We start from the raw sequence: 20528 nt of genomic DNA on the forward strand, positions 1-20528 counted from the left end.
AAGGCCTTTGATCTTCACATGCCACTTTCCAGAACTGGACAGCACATCCACAGAGGACATCCTCAACCTCCTGGATGGGCAAAACTCTGGCCTGAACGTTCAGGAATGGCGGGTACTACGTAGAGTACAAAAGGGTAAGGTGGCGGAGCTAACCATCGCAATCGACCCCATCTCCGCCATTGTGATCAAAAAACATCACTACTGGTTGAACTATGGGTTTAGCACAGTTCAACTTAGAACTAAGGCCAAAACCCCGGAGAAGGATGCTGAACCAGAAGCGCCCAAGCCTCCCGCATTGCAGCGGACCGAGGAACAACCCTGCACTTCGGCATCGGCGATCGCAGCAACCGCAGTGAGCGTAACGCAAACTGATGAGCAGCCATGTTGCTCTAAAGATGCGCCACACGCCACCAAGCCTGCACCAATGTCAAGTGCTCAAAGGGTAGAGGAAGGCATAAGAATGCGACCCCCGCTTCGTGCCGACAAGAAAAATAATGGTCCAAAGAGGACCAAAAAAGGCGAGCGTCACTCTGCTGAGGAAGCGGCCTTGCTGGGTAGCAACAGAGGCAAGAAAAAGGCAGCCAGTGCCAAAAAACAGAGGCGATAATGCCACACGCTATCCTAAGCAACAATAGAAGGCAACTCGGATGCCTTCAATTAAACCTCCACCATGCAAAGGCTGCCTCGGCTGAACTAGCAAGGAGGTTTAACAAACAAAACTTGGATATAGCTCTAATCCAAGAACCGTGGGTACGTGACAGAGTCATTGAGGGACTCCAAGATGTTAATGGTAAGTTAATCTATGCCAACAATGATCGCCCTAGAGCGGCAATCTTAATTAGCAATAATTTAACTTTCATTCCCATTTCGCAGTTCACTACCACCGATCTCGTTGCGATCTGGACCAAGGTGCCAACAGACAAAGGCGAGCACGAGGTAATCATTGCCTCTGCCTACCTTCCAGGAGATGAGGAAACTGCTCCAACAAGGGAACTTGTAGCCCTAGTCAACTACTGCAAGGAGAACCACCTACGCTGGATAATAGGATGCGATGCGAATGCCCATCATACGATATGGGGCAGCACAAACATCAATGCGAGAGGTGAGTGCCTTCTTGAATTCTTACTTAGATATAATGTATCAATAGTAAACCGAGGCAATGAACCAACATTTAGGAATGCAATAAGGGAGGAAGTACTTGATCTTACCCTATGCAGTCCAAATGTACTATCAGAAGTCTCAAATTGGCATGTGTCCGGGGAAGCATCAATGTCGGACCACAGTCTTATCAGGTTTGACTTAGGTGCTACCTTACCGCACATAACAATTTACAGAAATCCAAGGAATATAAATTGGATGTCTTTCACTTTAACTTAGAACAAAGTGCTAACTACTCTAAGCATCACCTGGTGCTTAAATCTGAGCTTGAGATGGAGGCAAATGAACTCCACTCAAACATTACGTCTGCATTTCATGAGAGCTGTCAGGAAAAAGTGAAAAAACCACGAAGGGATGTCCCCTGGTGGAATAGTACGCTTTCAAGACTACGCCAGAGTATTATGGAATAGAGCTAAACAAACAGGGGACTGGGTCTCCTACTCAAGAGCTCTAACCAACTTCAACAAAGAATTGAGGAAATCTAAGAGAGCTTCCTGGAGGGATCACTGTGATAAGATTTCAAATCTTCCTAATGCTATCCGCCTCCAGAAAGCCTTATCAAAGGATCACTCAAACGGCATATGTACCCTGAAAAAGCCAGATGGTAGCTACACTAAAAACCCAGAAGAAACTAGCCAACTTCTACTGGACACCCATTTCCCGGGATGCCATGCTTTACATGAGTCCACAATGTTGGTAGAACCTACCACTTATGCTGACAGGGAGGACCTAAAGCTGGCAAATAAGCTATTCCATGAAAATCGGGTACAATGGGCTATATCTACATTTAGCCCATACAAATCTCCTGGACCTGATGGGATATTCCCTTGCCTTCTGCAAAAGGGAAGCCAATACATTGTCCCTACTTTGTCCAGACTATATAAAGCAAGCCTATTGCTAGGTTATATTCCTACGAAATGGGCTGAGGTAAAGGTCGTATTCATTCCAAAGGTAGGGAAAAAACCCGAACAATTGCCTAAGTCATACAGACCGATTAGCCTTAGCTCATTTTTCCTAAAAACAATGGAAAAAATATTGGATCAGCACATACGGGAGAATAACTTGGTTAATTTCCCACTGCACCAACTTCAATTTGCCCACCAACAAGGTAAATCTACTGAGACTGCAATACACAGTCTGGTAACCATTATTGAAAAAGCTATTGAGTCAAAACAAATCGCACTTTGCGCTTTTATTGACATAACAGGAGCTTTCGATAATACGTCCTATGAGGCAATCAACAATGCCCTATCTCAAAAGGACGTACCTAAACCCATCAGACGATGGACTATATCGATGCTGAAATCCAGAACGATCAGTACAGAATTAGGAGGAAGAATAAAGTCTATCAAGGCCACAAGAGGTTGCCCGCAAGGGGGAGTACTCTCTCCTCTTCTGTGGACACTAGTAATAGATGAACTTCTCCACAAACTGAACAACCTAGGATTCCACACCCAGGGCTATGCTGATGACCTGGTAGTAGGTATGAAGAGACCATCTCTAACCGCATGCAACAAGCCCTCAACATAATAAACAAATGGTGCACTGACAAAGGGCTCTCTATCAACCCATCTAAAACTGCGCTAGTGCCGTTCACCAGGAAAAGGAATATCAACATCAAATGTCCTGTCCTGAATGAATCGACTCTACAACTCTCCACAGAGGCGAACTACCTTGGTATCAACCTTGACAAAGCGCGTACCTGGAACTCGCATCTTGAGAAAGTTACTGTAAAAGCCACAAGGGCATTCTATGCCTGCACAAGGCTTTTTGGTAAAACATGGGGGCTCAGCCCCAGAATGACCTACTGGACATTCACTACAGTTGTTAAGCCTATAGCCACTTATGCTTCCATAGCATGGTGGCCCAAAGTTAAGCAACGAAAGGCGGCAAGCGATCTTAACAAATTGTACCGCCTCATCTGCATCGGTATAACAGGAGCAATGAAAACATGCCCAACTGAAGCTTTGGGCGTGCTCCTAGGTATACCACCGCTTCCCATCTTAATTGAAAAAGAAGCAAGATTGAGTGCCTTAAGACTAAAAGGCAACGCCGATCTTAAAAGTGGAGATATGAGAGGACATCTAAAGATCTTAGAAGACTTTCGACACACTCCTATACTACACAGGGTGGATACAATATCTGCCAAACCCATTCTCTACAGAAACTTCCGAATTATTATTAATGAACGAACAACTTGGAGAACTAATTCTATCAATTTCAAGCCTGGATCTCAATTATGGTTCACTGATGGGTCCAAGCTGGAAGATGGTAGAGCAGGGGCAGGAATCAATGGGCCTAAATTTAAAAAATCGATTCCGATGGGACTCTACCCAACAATTTTCCAGGCAGAAATACATGCCATTGAAATATGTGTGAGAGAATGCCTTCGCAGGAAAATGAGAGGGACTCACATCTACATACTCTCAGATAGTCAAGCGCTCTAAAAGCCCTTCTATCAACAACTATCACCTCTAAATTGGTAAATGATTGCCTAAACCTTCTCAACATGTTAGGAAACCTCAACACAGTAACTGTAGTCTGGATTCCGGGACATGAAGGGCATGAGGGGAATGAAATGGCTGATGACCTCGCAAAACAAGGAGCAAATATGCAACTTACTGGTCCTGAGCCTTTCTGTGGACTCACGAAAAGCCACATTAATGAATTCCTCAGGAAATGGGAAGAAAGGAAATTTGCTGCACACTGGCTAAATTGTGCCGGTCAGCGTCAAGCCAAACAATTTCTTAGTCCCAACAAAGGAATATCAGACAAGCTACTCTCACTAAACAGAGTAGATCTGCGTCTTTTAACAGGATACCTCACAGGTCACTGCAGCCTGAGGTATCATTTAAATAACATTGGTCTATCAGAGACCAATGTCTGCCGCTTTTGCGAAATGGATATAGAAAGCTCAGAACATGTGCTTTGTGAATGTCCTGCGCTGGGCAGACAAAGACTTCACCACCTTGGTGGTATCGTAGTATCTCCATGTAATCTTTGGAACAACAAACCCACAATAGTGCTAAAATTTATAAAAAGCCTTAAACTCTAGGGTTACAAAAATAGGTCTTGCACAATAGATCAACTCTGGTCGCAGTGCGTAATGGCCTTCTAATAATAATAATATATATATAATTGGCGCGTACATTCTTTTTGCGTGCTTGGGCGAGCCCCGCCTCCTATTTTTGGTGTGCGTCTTGATGTCGTTCCACAAACGGAGGCACCTATAGTTTCGAGCCGACTCCGATTAGCAGATATTTTTTTATGAGAAGCTTTTTGATGGTAGAAATATACTCGGAGGTCTTCCATTGCCTGCCGAGGGGCGACCGCAATTAGGAAACAACTTTTTCTTTATCCCTGAATTGTCCGAAATTCCGAATGATATTCACGCACCAACTGATTCGGCTACGACGGCCGCTTATCTTTTCGTCTTTACCTCTCGAAAAAACTACAGGGGAGACTGTCAAACTGCTCCGAATTAAATATAATATTTCATTTTTTTTACTTATGCTTGAGGTTTATTGAATCAAAGAAGCATTTTTGAATGGCGACTGATCTCAAAAAAATAATCAAATTGCCAACTCAACTTTTTCGCCAATAGCAGCAGCTCTTCGTTTTCGTAGTATTACTTTTCTTAGAACGAGCAATTTTTAGTATTTGTTCGAAGCCATCGTCGAGTATCCACTGTGATATGTTCTCTTCTGCAGTAAATTATCGATTTTTCTCTTTTTGCCTTTTACTTTGGAATTCTGAAACACCAAAACTTTCTTCACCAAACCCAAAACCCTTAAACCGCCACAAAGTCTGATCGGGTACAATTTATACCTTCATTCAAAAATCGAATGGGCTATTAATACTTTTGGTCCTTATAAATCGCCAGGAATGGACGGTATCTACCCCGCTGAACTGCAGCAATCACGGGGCATTGTACTACCGTATATCAAAATTGTCATTAGAAGTTGTCTTAACATGGGCTACATTCCGCTAGGATGGAGGGAGGCAAAAGTCTCCTTCATACCCAAGGCAGGTAGGTCCTCACTCACTAACCCTAAAGACTTCAGACCCATTAGTCTAACGTCTTTTCTTCTCAAGATCCTGGAGAGAATAATAGATGAATACATACGGGGTGTCGTGCCTTTAAATAGGCTCTCTTCGGCGCAACATGCCTGTACTAAAGGGAAGTCCACAGAAACCGCCTTACACTCACTCGTCGGGTTGGTGGAAAAAAGTTTATCAGACAAACAGTTTGCATTGGTTGCTTTCGTAGACATAGAAGGCGCCTTCAACAATATAAATGCAAACGCTATAGTAGATTCATTAGAAGATTTTGGAGTTGAACCACATGTCGCAGCCCTGATGGAAGATATACTCATCAAAAGAAAGGTAACGGCTAAATTAGGAAGCACTACTCTAAGAAGACAGGTCTGCAGGGGCACACCGCAAGGTGGAGTCCTCTCCCCTCTTCTTTGGATTTTGGCAGTAAACTCCCTGTTGCTGACCCTGGAAAGAAGGGGTTGCCATGTCACAGCTTACGCAGATGACGTAGCAATCGCCGTTAAAGACAAATATCCTAACACCCTTATGGATATTCTGCGCTCTAACATGGCCACGCTTAGAAGCTGGACTGAGAGCAGGGGACTCGATATAAACCCCTCAAAAACTCAAATAATTCTCTTTACAAAGAAACATAGGCTCCCTATAATCTCCCCGCTAACTTTTAAGGGTGTGGAGACTCCTTTGATAGATACTAGACAGGAAACTCACGTGGAAATCTAATATTGAGGAAAGAGTAAAGAAGGCCAACGCTGCATTATACACTTGCAAAAAAGCGGTCGGTATCAAATGGGGACTAACACCGCGTATTACGCACTGGCTCTATTCTTCGGTAGTTAGGCCAATCTTAATGTACGGAATACTTGTATGGTGGACATCTGCTCAAAAGGCGACTTACGCTAAAACCATGAGTAAGGTTCGAAGAACAGCTTTTTTATGCATCTCTGGCGCTTTAAGGACTACTCCAAACAAAGCGCTGGAAGTGCTAATCAACTTACCTGCCCTAAATCTGGTAGGAAAACACGTGGCCGCCGCCTCGGCGCTCAGATTAAAAAGTATGGCGCTATGGAAAGACCGGTGCTTTGACCACGCTTCCATTTTGCACTCTCTGAATAGTCATAAACAAGAAATAGACTACTCTATCCCTAGACTCACCCTTGAAAGACTCTTCAAGACGAGTATACCTGTTACAACACCAACCATTATCCCCATAACAAGGGTTAATATAATATGAATGCATATGTATATAAATATATACATGCATTTATATTACCTATGTATCCATATTTATGTTTATTTCACTTGACAAAAATGTAACTTAATATTATTTCCAAATCAACTGCATTTCCGTTCTCACAACGAAAATGCAATTCAACCTAATTTATTAACACACTTATGATTAGTAGGCAAAAAACCGACATTTTTAGTTAATAAGTAAATTGTAATTTTAGAATATAAGAAAAGTAATTGAATAAAGAGATTCAGTTGTGAAAACACAGCAAACGACAAAAGTCGTATTTTTTTTTGATAAGGAAAAATCCTTTAAATATTTCTGGCGACGAGGATGGGATGTGATATTTTAATATCCATATAATAATTTACGTAAAAATACATAAATTGTCCCTATAATTTTAGTGAACTCCTGTGTAAAAATACATGGACTAAATTTAAAATTTTTTTTGAAGTGAAAAAGATTTTATGAACAAAAAAGTGGAAAAAAATCTATATGTAAAAATACACGAACTTAAATTAAAACTTTTTGAAATGAACAATTTTGAAAAATAATCTATGAACAAAAATTAAAATTTTTTCGGAGTGAATAATTTTGAAAAAAAAAAAATCTCTGAATAAAAATTAAAATTTTTCGAAGTGAATAATTTTGAAAAAAAATCTATGTGTAAAAATACACGAACTTAAATTAAAACTTTTTGAAATGAACAATTTTGAAAAATAATCTATGAACAAAAATTAAAATTTTTTCGAAGTGAGTAATTTTGAAAAAAATCTATGTGTAAAAATTCACGAACTTAAATTAAAACCTTTTGAAATAAACAATTTTGAAAAAAAAAAAAAATCTATGAACAAAAATTAAAAATTTTTCTAAGTGAATAATTTTGAAAAAAAATCTATGTGTAAAAATACACGAACTTAAATTAAAACCTTTTGAAATGAACAATTTTGAAAAATAATCCATGAGCAAAAATTAAAATTTTTTCGAAGTGAATAATTTTGAAAAAAAAAAAATCTCTGAATAAAAATTAAAATTTTTCGAAGTGAATAATTTTGGAAAAAATCTATGTGTAAAAATACACGAACTTAAATTAAAACCTTTTGAAATAAACAATTTTGAAAAAAAAAAAAAATCTATGAACAAAAATTAAAATTTTTTCGAAGTGAATAATTTTGAAACAAAAATCTATGTTGAAAAATTCAAACAACAATCAACACCAAAAGCAACAAGGAGAATAATACTACAGCATATCATCCACAGAAAAGTATACAGAGGACAAACAACTACAACTGAACAATTTCAAAATTCTGACGTCACAAACAACAATCAACACCAAAACAACAAGAAGAAGAATACCATATCATCTACAATAATTAAAAGAAATACAAAGTAAGCTAGTAAATAACTTATTGATATATAGTTTATACATATACATATATAAGAAAACTCAGAACAAAAAAAAGGTTCAAACAAACAAAAGAAAAATATTATTAAATATTTAATTAGAATGTGAATTTTTTTTGTGAAAGTGTTTTCAATCTAACGAGAGGAAAATTCGGTAAATCTCTGTAAATTTTAAATTCAGAACAAAAAAATTTTACCCTTTAATAATTCTTCTTGAAAAAACCACAAAATCTTTTTATAAAAACCGTAAACGTTAAAAGAAAATAACTCCTAAAAATGGCAAATCCTCCTCAAATCCAATTAGATCCAATTAAGTATCTAAACAGCATCGCACAATTCTCCGGAAACATAAACGAACTTCCAACTTTCACGAGACTTATTGACAGGATCCACCCGGTTCTTTTAGCCTACGATGATTTGTCCCAATCACTGTTCTCAGATATAATAAAAAGTCGAATTACGGGTAGGGCCAGAGAAATTCTAGAAATTAACACACAAGCGCAATCGTGGAACCAAATCAAAGAATTACTTAACAATAATTTTGGAGAAAGGAAAAGCTGCGAAGAGCTTTTCGACGACTTACGTTCAGTGACTTTTGAAACTAATACAATAGATTTTTATAACAATATCATGTATAGATTGAGGCGACTAAATAATAAATCCGTCCTCATATTAGGAGAAGGCGAAGCCGCTAATCAGGTTGCTATCAATAATCAGAGGTCGGCTCTGAACATATTTAAAAGTAAAATCCCCGAACCAATGAGAACAGTCCTTGCATGTAGGAATCCTCAATCTCTCGAAAGTGCGATTAATATTCTTTATGAGAATGGGTATGATAAAATAGGAAAGGATGGGCAAATTTACCCTAGAAAACCTAAAATGGTTAGAGAAAACCAAAAGTTTGGAAATAATCCACAATCTCGTGGTAACCGACCACAAAGGTCTCAGAATGGAAACTTTAATAGAAATGATTTCCCCAGGAGAAATCAAATAGATGACTACCAAAATTTACATAGACAAAATCAACATGATGAACGACAAAGACTCTACAGACCCTTCCAACAAGGTCAGAGGTGGCAGAGTAACCAACAACTCCAGGAAGTGGAGCCAATGGAAGTAAACACTGCTCAAAATTTTCAACCAGCTGCCTCCACGGGCAATTACCCCATATAATAATTAAATCTAAACAAGGTTATTTCAAGTTTATCATTGATAGTGGAGCAACACATTCTGTAATTAATCCAGGGATATGCCACCCAAAGTGGAAAGTACCCTGCAAACCGATATACATTAAGACACTCTCCCAGACCATGCAAGTCAGCGAAAAAGTCGCAATTCCTATTTTTAAGGAATTCGGCGAAACTTTAAATAACAAAATGGAATTCCTAATATATAATTTCCATAAACAATATAGTGGGCTAATAGGCAACAATATATTAAGAAAACTTAATACGATAATTAATTTAAAAGACAACATTTTAATAATCGGGAAAAATAAAATCCCCATACATTACTAAAGAAAACAGCGAATATTTTAATGAAAAAGAGGAAATAAAGAAAGACGTCTTGAACCAAATTCGTATAGATCACTTAAATGAGGAAGAGAAACAAAAGCTTCTAGATGCAATAAAAAAATATAAAAATATATTTTATTCAGATGATAGCGATCTATCCTTTACTAATGCTATAAAGCATGAAATAAGAACGGTTAATAATATCCCTATTACAGCCAAAACGTATCGTTACCCGTATGTACACAAACTGGAGATACAACGGCAGATACAAGAGATGTTGGACAAAGGAATAATCCGACCCAGCCACTCTCCTTATTCTGCACCTGTCTGGATTGTGCCCAAAAAATTGGACGCCAGCGGCAAACAGAAGTGGAGGCTTGTCGTAGACTATAGGAAGCTTAATGAAGTAACTATAGACGACAAATACCCCATTCCAAATATAGATGAAATTTTGGAAAAGCTCGGACGCTGCCAATATTTCACGACTTTGGATTTGGCAAAGGGTTTCCATCAAATCGAAATTCATGAAAAAGACGTGGCTAAGACGGCCTTCAGTGTAGAAAATGGTCATTACGAATTTTTACGTATGCCATTTGGCCTGAAGACGGCACCAGCTACTTTCCAACGGCTGATGAATAATGTGCTATCCGACTTAATAAACAAGATATGCCTAGTATATCTTGATGATATCATTATATTCAGCACTTCGCTCCAAGAGCATGTGGAATCTTTAACAAAGGTTCTACAACGCCTCTAAGAAGTAAATCTTAAAATTCAAATTGATAAATGCGAGTTTTTGAAGAGGGAAACAAATTTCCTCGGACATGTTGTGTCAGATAGGGGCATAGAGCCCAACCCTGACAAAATAAGTTGTGTGCAGAGATTCCCACTGCCAACAACACAAAAAGAAATAAAACAATTTTTAGGTTTAGCGGGTTATTACCGTAAATTCATAAGAGATTATTCAAAAATTGCTCGACCTATGACGAGGTGCTTGAAAAAAGACGCAAAAGTAAACACGAAAAATTCAGAGTATGTCGAAAGTTTCGAAACCCTGAAAAGACTTTTAACAAACGCCCCCGTATTAGCATATCCCGATTTCAATGAAAAATTCATACTCCAAACTGATGCGAGTAATTACGCTCTAGGTGCAATCCTGTCCCAAAAGGGTCATCCGATTTGTTTTGCAAGCCGAACTTTAAATGGCGCATAACAAAATTACAGCACCATTGAAAAGGAGCTGTTTGCAATCGTCTGGTCCACGAAATATTTTAGGCCATATCTGTTCGGTAGACGATTTCTCATAGAAACCGATCACAGGCCTCTAACCTGGTTATTCTCCGTAAAAGAGCCGAATTCTAAATTAATTAGATGGAGGTTAAGACTCCAGGAATTTGACTACGAAATAACATACAAAAAAGGAGTTCTTAATGGGAACGCAGACGCGTTATCAAGAGCAAATATACTTTTGAACCAAAACCTACTAGAAGCAGAACACACCGTATGTACAGAAACAAGTAATCCTCTCAACTTTTATAAAAGGCAAATAGTATTCAAAGTAATTACATCAGGATCACTCAAAATTAAAAATGAAAACATTTTTAAAAATAACAGAAAAACCATTTACGCAAAAAACTTTGATGAAGGAAATCTCAAAATAATATTGAAAAACCATTTCTGCCCTGATAAAACAAATGCCGTGTTCATGGATGATGAAAGGATAAACGAGAACCTAAAAGAAGCTGCAAATAGGTACTTCACGGAAAATAGAAATTTTAAAATTGTTAAATGCAAAACACTCCTTTTAGATATCCTAGAGGAAACAGAACTAGCACAAAGAATAGAAACAGAACATGCGAAAAATAACCACAGAGGAGTTAACGAAAACTTTACTGCTTTAAAAACCGAAATTTACCATCCAAATTTAAAATTGAGAATTAATCAGTTCATTAATAATTGCAATATTTGCAATTTAGAAAAATATGATAGAAACCCGGTAAAACAAAAATTCAAATTAACCGAAACACCCGAAAGCCCAGGTGAAGTAGTACATGTCGATGTATTTTACAGTCTTGAAAAAACCCTATTTTTAACATTCGTCGATAAATTTTCTAAATATGCTCAAGCTATTAAAATTAAAAACAGATCATGGATTGAATTCAAAATTGCACTAACTCAATTCTTGTCCATAATGGGAAATGTAAATAAATTGATAATTGACAATGAACTTGGACTTAAGGCGTTACCACTATTAGAATTTTTAAGAGAACAGAACATTGACATTCACTACACATCCAACAACAACCACACTTCAAATTCTGACATAGAACGATTACATAATACTATAAACGAACATGTAAGGATTTTAAAACACGATTCAAATAGAGATACGGAAAGTGTCGAAGAGAAAATGTACAAAATAATGATATACTATAACAATTCCGTACATTCAACTACTGGTAGAAAACCAATAGATTTTAGAAATGGTAATATAAGCAACTCGGAATACCCTTTAATTAGAGAGAAAATCATTAAACAAAAAGAAAGAATTTTAGAGAAATTAAATAAACAAAGGGAAAATGTAGAAGTACAAACAGGACCGGTATACTTAAAAGATGAAAGAGGAGGGAAAAACCACTCAAAGTTTAGGAAAGTAGTAGTATCTAGGATAGATGACGATCATGTTGTTACAAATCGAAATCATAAATATTACAAATCCCATATTAAAAGAAAAAAGAAATTTCAAAACTTAACAAATAACAGACAAACAGCATAAAATAAGAATACATACATTCTTTTTCAGATGAAACTATTACAAACAATATTGAGGTTAATTTTGGTTCTACACCTGACACAATCGCAAAAGATGGACATACAAGACCTTGAGGAAAACGAAGGTTATATCCCAATTAAGGAAAAAGATATAAGAATCATAGACCACTACAAAAGAATATTTCATTTTATAAATTTAACTGACTACTATCACACAACGGAAGCCATATACAATAACATAAATTTTGTTAGATAGCCTTTATCGGACTTATTACCCTTGCTCGATTCAATGAAAAATAACTTCAAAATACTAAAGACTAAATTAGAGAATCTTTCACCCAACTTTAAGACAAGAACAAGAAGAGGACTAATAAACGGATTAGGTAAAGGCATAAAGTTTATTACAGCTAACATGGACAGCGATGACGAAGAAGAAATCAAATCAGCTTTACTAAACATCACAGACAATATAAAACACAACTCAGAACAGACAAATACATTGGTACGGATAAGTAACACCCTTTCTCAACAGATTCAGAATATCACCTCTCATATAAATAAGCAACAATTTATTGTCAGTAAATATATTAACCAATTCCGACGGGACATAGAGAACCAAATACTTTCCTTAGAAAACGAAGTTATGTTTCTAAGCCATATATATCAGATTGACAGTGACATAAACTTACTCAAAAACCATATGGACGACATTGCTAGAGTTATATTTACTAGCAAATTAGGTATTGTCCCCACTGACTTGCTAGGCGAAAAGGAAATCGAAATTGTAGATAACTTTGAGACATAGACCAATACTAAAGTTTCCGTATCCTTCCATGAAGAACAAATAATTATTATCCTGTCTATTCCCGAATTCTCAAATTCATCCTTTTCCCAAATAATCCTCGAACCGATACCTAATAATGAAAATAAATCTGTAAACTTTGAAATCAATAAAATTATAATAGACGAAAACAAAAATATATTTTATCCAAATATAACTAATTTACGCAAAGATATGCAAATATTACACGATGAATGTATTCAAAATATTGTGAAAAATAACATAGCAAGTTGTATCATGAAGAAAAACACTTTGTCAGAAGTAAAAGAAATTAAACCAGGACTTATTTTAGTAAAGAATTTCTTTGAAAGCTATTCAAACAATTGCAATTATAAACAAAACAATTTAAATGTAAGTTCAACTTTCCTAATTATTTTTGAGAATTGTGAAATAAATATAAGAAATAAAACCTTCTACAATGATAAAATATCATTTATTGAAAAAACCATTCAGCCTCATCTTATAACTAAAGTTAAAGAAAATAAAACAATTGTAGAATTAAATTTACAAGATTTGTATATTAAACAAACTAAATATGAAGAAAATTTAGATCAAATGATAAATCACGATAAACAAACAAAAACTATTAGTTATACCATCGATACTGTAACTATACTAAGTATCATTATCTTAATCGTAATATATATTTTAAGACCAAAACGAATACTTAAAATTTCGTCGGAGCCTCAATCTAACGGTGGGGGTGTTACAACACCAACCATTATCCCCATAACAAGGGTTAATATAATATGAATGCATATGTATATAAATATATACATGCATTTGTATTACCTATGTATCCATATTTATGTTTATTTCACTTGACAAAAATGTAACTTAATATTATTTCCAAATCAAATGCATTTCCGTTATCACAACGAAAATGCAATTCAACCTAATTTATTAACACACTTATGATTAGTAGGCAAAAACCGACATTTTTAGTTAATAAGTAAATTGTAATTTCAGAATATAAGAAAAGTAATTGAATAAAGAGATTCAGTTGTGAAAACACAGCAAACGACAAAAGTCGTATTTTTTTTTATAAGGAAAAATCCTTTAAATATTTCTTATACCGTCAAGAAGGGAGTGGCATACAACAAGGCCATGGAGAAGGGGGGAATTAAACTTTTATACAGATGGCTCCAAGCTAGACGATAAGGTTGGCTACGGAGTTTTCTCGAAGCAATTAGGACTGGAACTATCCGTTCGACTACCAGACTACTGCAGCGTCTATCAGGCAGAGGTACTAGCTATAAAAGAAGTGGCTACATACCTAAATACGCACGCCGTAATATGTGTACATGTATGTAGGGAGTGTTTCCAGTGCGCATCTCACGCGAGAAGTGCTTGGGAAATTTACTAAAAACTCCAATAATAGCGGTAATCTTCTCAATCCGACCTACCAGAAATACTGCGGTCATTACCAGAGCTCACAAGAGTAATATCGATGATATCTAATTGAATTAATAAAAAATCAAAATCGGTTTCTTAAAATTAAAGCGGAAACTTTTGGTTGAAAATAATTTATGTGAATCAGTTAGTTATAGACACAATGGCAGACTACTATTTGAATCTTTGACAAAAGAATCCATTCGGTTTTATGGTCTTCTGCTCAATTTTATTTTCACTTATTTACCATATGTTTCTATCTTATTTTGCCCCCTTTGCAATTTTTTTCTTCTTCTTTTCAATGCCAACTCTTAATGAAAAACTTACTTCGTTCAGCACCGCCCTTTATGGGTAAACCCAAACAAAACCCAAATATTCCAAGAAATGAGAAGGTTTAAATTCCCTATTTTAAGCACAAAAACAACATCATTTCTTAGTACCTTTGCAAGGACAAATTGGCTAATATTCGAAAATATTGAATCATAGAATTCGGGATAAACCCGAATGGCTTTGCACTTGAACCGCGGCGCATAAAAACCACGCGTACACATGCAAATAGTCGTATGTGTGCGTGTGTGTGTGTCTATAAACAATGATCTAATATAATAAAACTTGGAAAAGACTACCTGTTAAAGGATCAAGGCGATGAAAAGATCATAAATAACGGGGGCGCACAATAACGATTAAAATAAAAGGTGAAGGTTAAAAACTGCTATTAGTTACTCGTATTCAAATAATTTTAGAGGTGCTTTTGGAAAATTCCACTATAAATAGAGCAGCTCTGGATAGTTACTGCATCAATATAACAAGAAATTTCATCATGAGCAGTTCGCGAGTTTTCGTTGGTGGATTAGCCTATTGCGTACGTGAAAAGGATTTGGTAGAATTTTTTAAAGGATATGGACGCACGTGTGATGTGTTATTGAAAAACGGATATGGCTTCGTTGAATTTGAAAATCACCGAGACGCCGATGATGCAGTGGACGAGTTGAACGGAAAAAGTTTGATGGGAAGGAGAGTAAATGTTGAGTTGGCAAAGAGCAGAGTACGTGGCAATTGTAGTGAGCGATATGGCACCAAACGGCGTGGTCGTTATAATGACCGAAGTTCTAGAACAATACATTACGGACCACCGAAACGAACCGAATGTCGCATAGTTGTGGAAAACTTATCAAGCGGCGTCAATTGGCAAGATTTAAAAGATTTTATGCAGCGAGTCGGAGAGGTAACCTACTGCGATGCACATAAAGAGCGGCGCAATGAAGGTGTGGTGGAGTTTGCTTCAAAATCGGACATGGAAGCTGCTCTAGAAGAATTGGACGACACTGCATTGGATGGTCGTCGTGTACGCTTGGTTGAAGATCGACGAAGGAGGAAGCTTGTTGGAGGAAAGCGCGAGAGGTCTCGTTCAAGATCTGACACTCGCTCACGCTCCAAATCGGTGCGCTCATCGCCGCGGCCGCATTCAAGTCCAAGCGAATTTCGTGAGCTATCCACATCAAAATTGCGTTCTCCTGTTGCTAAGCGTTTACGCTCAGAAATCGTACGAGTACTACGTACAGAATGTCACACCCGTGATCGTGCCACAGCTCATCGTTCACATCGTGAAGGCTCACCATCTAAGTCAATCACAGATTCTCAGTCATGGGATCGCTCCACTTGTAGCAGTTCACGGTCACGGTCAGCTTCACCTGAAAACGGAAAATCCACTACCGAAGAAGATAAATAAATAATTGGACGTACTTATAATTAGGTTTTGTAGGTTGTATAAGACTATTTGAATAAAATAAATAGTTTTGATAAAAAATTATAAAATACGTTTTTAAAAAAAAATATTATTTAAAGTAAAATTCGAAATGAAGGTTTTTAGATTTCAAAACCAATATATCTGCAATGTAACCAGAGTTAATATTTTATTCTGAATCTGCATCCCTTTATATAGAGCGTGGTTAAGTTTCAAGGGCCGGTGTTGATTTTGAATATACTTGAAATACTATTTTGTAAAAAAATTATTATCATTTTTCCCTATTATGATAATATTGGTATGGCTCAATTATGTATGGAACAATATATCGGCCAAATGGCCGCCGCGGTCTCGGCGGCACACCTCCATCCGATGGGGCAAATTTTCGATGACGCTGAGGCATAATTGAGGTTCTACGCCGATAATGTGCCGAATTATCTCATCCTTTAGCTTTAGAATTGTTGCTGGCTTATTGACGTACACCTTTTCTTTCAAATAACCCCAAAGAAAGAAGTCCAACGGTGTCGTTGACGTTTAGGTGTGGTTCACATTCAACATCGGTTCTTGAAATTTAACCCCCCTTAATATATATATATAATTGGCGCGTACATTCTTTTTGCGTGTTTGGGCGAGCCCCGCCTCCTATTTTTGGTGTGCGTCTTGATGTCGTTCCACAAACGGAGGCACCTATAGTTTCGAGCCGACTCCGATTAGCAGATAGTTTTTTATGAGGAGCTTTTTGATGGCAGAAATATACTCGGAGGTCTTCCATTGCCTGCCGAGGGGCGACCGCAATTAGGAAAAAACTTTTTCTTTATCCCTGAATTGTCCCTAAATTCCGAATGATATTCACGCACCAACTGATTCGGCTACGACGGCCGCTTATCTTTTCGTCTTTACCTCTCGAAAAAACTACAGGGGAGACTGTCAAACTGCTCCGAATTAAATATAATATTTCATTTTTTTTACTTATGCTTGAGGTTTATTGAATCAAAGAAGCATTTTTGAATGGCGACTGATCTCAAAAAAATAATCAAATTCGCCAATAGCAGCAGCTCTTCGTTTTTGTAGTATTACTTTTCTTAGAACGAGCAATTTTTAGTATTTGTTCGAAGCCATCGTCGAGTATCCACTGTGATATGTTCTCTTCTGCAGTAAATTATCAATTTTTCTCTTTTTGCCTTTTACTTTGGAATTCTGAAACACCAAAACTTTCTTCACCAAACCCAAAACCCTTAAACCGCCACAAAGTCTGATCGGGTACAATTTATACCTTCATTCAAAAATCGAATGGGTTATTAATACTTTTGGTCCTTATAAATCGCCAGGAATGGACGGTATCTACCCCGCTGAACTGCAGCAATCACGGGGCATTGTACTACCGTATATCAAAATTGTCATTAGAAGTTGTCTTAACATGGGCTACATTCCGCTAGGATGGAGGGAGGCAAAAGTCTCCTTCATACCCAAGGCAGGTAGGTCCTCACACACTAACCCTAAAGACTTCAGACCCATTAGTCTAACGTCTTTTCTTCTCAAGATCCTGGAGAGAATAATAGATGAATACATACGGGGTGTCGTGCCTTTAAATAGGCTCTCTTCGGCGCAACATGCCTGTACTAAAGGGAAGTCCACAGAAACCGCCTTACACTCACTCGTCGGGTTGGTGGAAAAAAGTTTATCAGACAAACAGTTTACATTGGTTGCTTTCGTAGACATAGAAGGTGCCTTCAACAATATAAATGCAAACGCTATAGTAGATTCATTAGAAGATTTTGGAGCTGAACCACATGTCGTAGCCCTGATAGAAGGTATACTCATCAAAAGAAAGGTAACGGCTAAATTAGGAAGCACTACTCTAAGCAGACAGGTCTGCAGGGGCACACCGCAAGGTGGAGTCCTCTCCCCTCTTCTTTGGATTTTGGCAGTAAACTCCCTGTTGCTGACCCTGGAAAGAGGGGGTTGCCATGTCACAGCTTACGCAGATGACGTAGCAATCGCCGTTAAAGGCAAATATCCTAACACCCTTATGGATATTCTGCGCTCTAACATGGCCACGCTTAGAAGCTGGACTGAGAGCAGGGGACTCGATATAAACCCCTCAAAAACTCAAATAATTCTCTTTACAAAGAAACATAGGCTCCCTATAATCTGCCCGCTAACTTTTAAGGGTGTGGAGACTCCTTTGATAGATACTAGACAGGAAACTCACGTGGAAATCTAATATTGAGGAAAGAGTAAAGAAGGCCAACGTTGCATTATACACTTGCAAAAAAGCGGTCGGTATCAAATGGGGACTAACACCCCGTATTACGCACTGGCTCTATACTTCGGTAGTTAGGCCAATCTTAATGTACGGAATACTTGTATGGTGGCCATCTGCTCAAAAGGCGACTTACGCTAAAACCATGAGTAAGGTCCAAAGAACAGCTTTTTTATGCATCTCTGGCGCCTTAAGGACTACTCCAAACAAAGCGCTGGAAGTGCTAATCAACTTACCTGCCCTAAATCTGGTAGGAAAACACGTGGCCGCCGCCTCGGCGCTCAGATTAAAAAGTATGGCGCTATGGAAAGACCGGTGCTTTGGCCACGCTTCCATTTTGCACTCTCTGAATAGTCATAAACAAGAAATAGACTACTCTATCCCTAGACTCACCCTTGAAAGACTCTTCAAGACGAGTATACCTGTTACAACACCAACCATTATCCCCATAACAAGGGTTAATATAATATGAATGCATATGTATATAAATATATACATGCATTTATATTACCTACTAGCAACCCGCCCTGCTTCGCACGGGTATAAAATATATACCCTATGTCACTCACTGAAAAAATGATTAAAATCGATCCAGTAGTTTTGGCTTATTCATTATTGCCCGTGGCCCGCCCGCGTTAAATTTGGAGTAAAACAATCCCCCCTTCTTTATAGATTTCCTGCTATCTTTGGGATATCTAAATTCATACCCTACATTTTTGCATATTAACTTTTTGCATTTTTACATATGTATATTATTTATTTTATTTTTACAACAATTACTATATTACAGAATGTCTTTATATACAACGTTCATAACCTTCTTGTCATTAGACAATACAAACATGTTTTCTCTAGAGGTTACTCTTGAAAGAGCGACATACAGTTGGCCATGTGAAAAACAGTCAACACTCAAATCTAAGCCTGCAACGTTGAAGATTTGACCCTGAGATTTATTAATGGTCATTGCAAAAGATGTCTTTACCGGAAATTGTAAGCGTTTAAATTGGAATGGTAGATCCGATGGTATCAGAGGGATTCGGGGAATCAATACATCTTCTCCGGTACCACATCCTGTGAGTATTGTGCACTCTATTATGATAGTTTTCAGTGATTTTACCAGCAAACGCGTGCCATTGCAAAGTTTAGGTGGATTTAGGTTTCTTAATAAAATAACAGGACAACCTATTTTCAGCTCCATTTTGTGAGGAGGGAGTCCAGACGGGTTCAAAGAATTTAGAAATTCTGTAGGAAATTGAACAGCTTCTTCCAAATCGAGAACAGTATCGACCGAGTAGTATATTTTCGTCGGCGCCTCAATCTTTGAAATAATCAAGTTATTTACTTTATCTACTTGTTCGTTAGTTGGTGACAGAATAGCTCTTTCTTTAAACCATGATATTGTCTTATAACTTATGTTATCAATGTCAGGATAGACATTGTTGACTAACTCTTGGATGTTGTCTATCAAAACACAAAGGTTTTCTAGGTTAATCCTTCCCTCACTTTGTGTTAATTCTCCATTGCCAACTTTTAGCAGGATCTCTGGAAATAGCCTGTTCTCACGTGAAGATGACGAAACCCTCATATTAGTTTTAAGATCTAATTTATTGACATGCGACCAAAGGTGGGATCTTTTTAGCGAAGCATTTATTTCGTCAGCACGTGTTCCTCGAGTCACAACTGGTAGGATTTGACGAAAATCTCCTGAGAACAGAATTGTACATCCACCCATAGGTGAATTTTTGTTGCTCAAATCGGGCATTGTCCTATCCAATGCTTCCACAGACGTCTTGTTTGACATGATAGCTTCGTCCCAGACTATTAATGAGCAGTCACGCATCAATTTTCCTGTATTGCTCTGTCTAGAAACACTACAGACGCTGTTATCATCATCGGTTGCGATTTTCAGCGGGAGCTTGAATGTAGAGTGTGCGGTTCGGCCTCCTGCCAAAGGAGTAGCGGCAATGCCGGATGACGCAACAGCTAACGCAATTTTTCCGGTAGATCTCAATTACTAATTACTGATGAAATATCTTGAAAAATATTGTTTTTAATTATATGCTGTAAAGAGCCATATACATAGATCTATATGAAAACAACAATGTATTTAAGGTATTTAAGGATTAATGTTGTACTATTTGTTGAAATCGCTT

The 20528-nt window shown here is 37.5% G+C and overlaps 2 protein-coding genes across 2 annotated transcripts; both read left to right on the top strand.

Moving 5' to 3' along the window:
* Nucleotides 1–709: 709 nt before the first annotated feature.
* LOC128861928 (uncharacterized) lies at nucleotides 710–1377 on the top strand. Its single transcript, XM_054100304.1, has 2 exons — nucleotides 710–790; nucleotides 874–1377. Exons 1-2 carry the CDS (start codon nucleotides 782–784, stop codon nucleotides 1375–1377), a joined length of 513 nt encoding a protein of 170 aa, XP_053956279.1. The 5' UTR covers nucleotides 710–781.
* Nucleotides 1378–15155: 13778 nt separating this feature from the next.
* LOC128862166 (serine-arginine protein 55-like) lies at nucleotides 15156–16315 on the top strand. The gene has a single exon (XM_054100636.1). The coding sequence runs from the start codon at nucleotides 15189–15191 to the stop codon at nucleotides 16095–16097; it is 909 nt and encodes a 302-aa protein (XP_053956611.1). The 5' UTR covers nucleotides 15156–15188; the 3' UTR covers nucleotides 16098–16315.
* The last annotated feature ends 4213 nt before the right edge of the window (nucleotides 16316–20528 follow it).

Source organism: Anastrepha ludens, chromosome 4 (genome assembly GCF_028408465.1).
Source record: "Anastrepha ludens isolate Willacy chromosome 4, idAnaLude1.1, whole genome shotgun sequence".
NCBI classification, from domain to species: Eukaryota; Metazoa; Arthropoda; class Insecta; order Diptera; family Tephritidae; genus Anastrepha; species Anastrepha ludens.

Excerpts from the sequence above, each read along its gene's own strand:
- LOC128862166 (XM_054100636.1), top strand. The coding sequence starts at position 15,189 with ATGAGCAGTTCGCGAGTTTTCGTTGGTGGATTAGCCTATTGCGTACGT.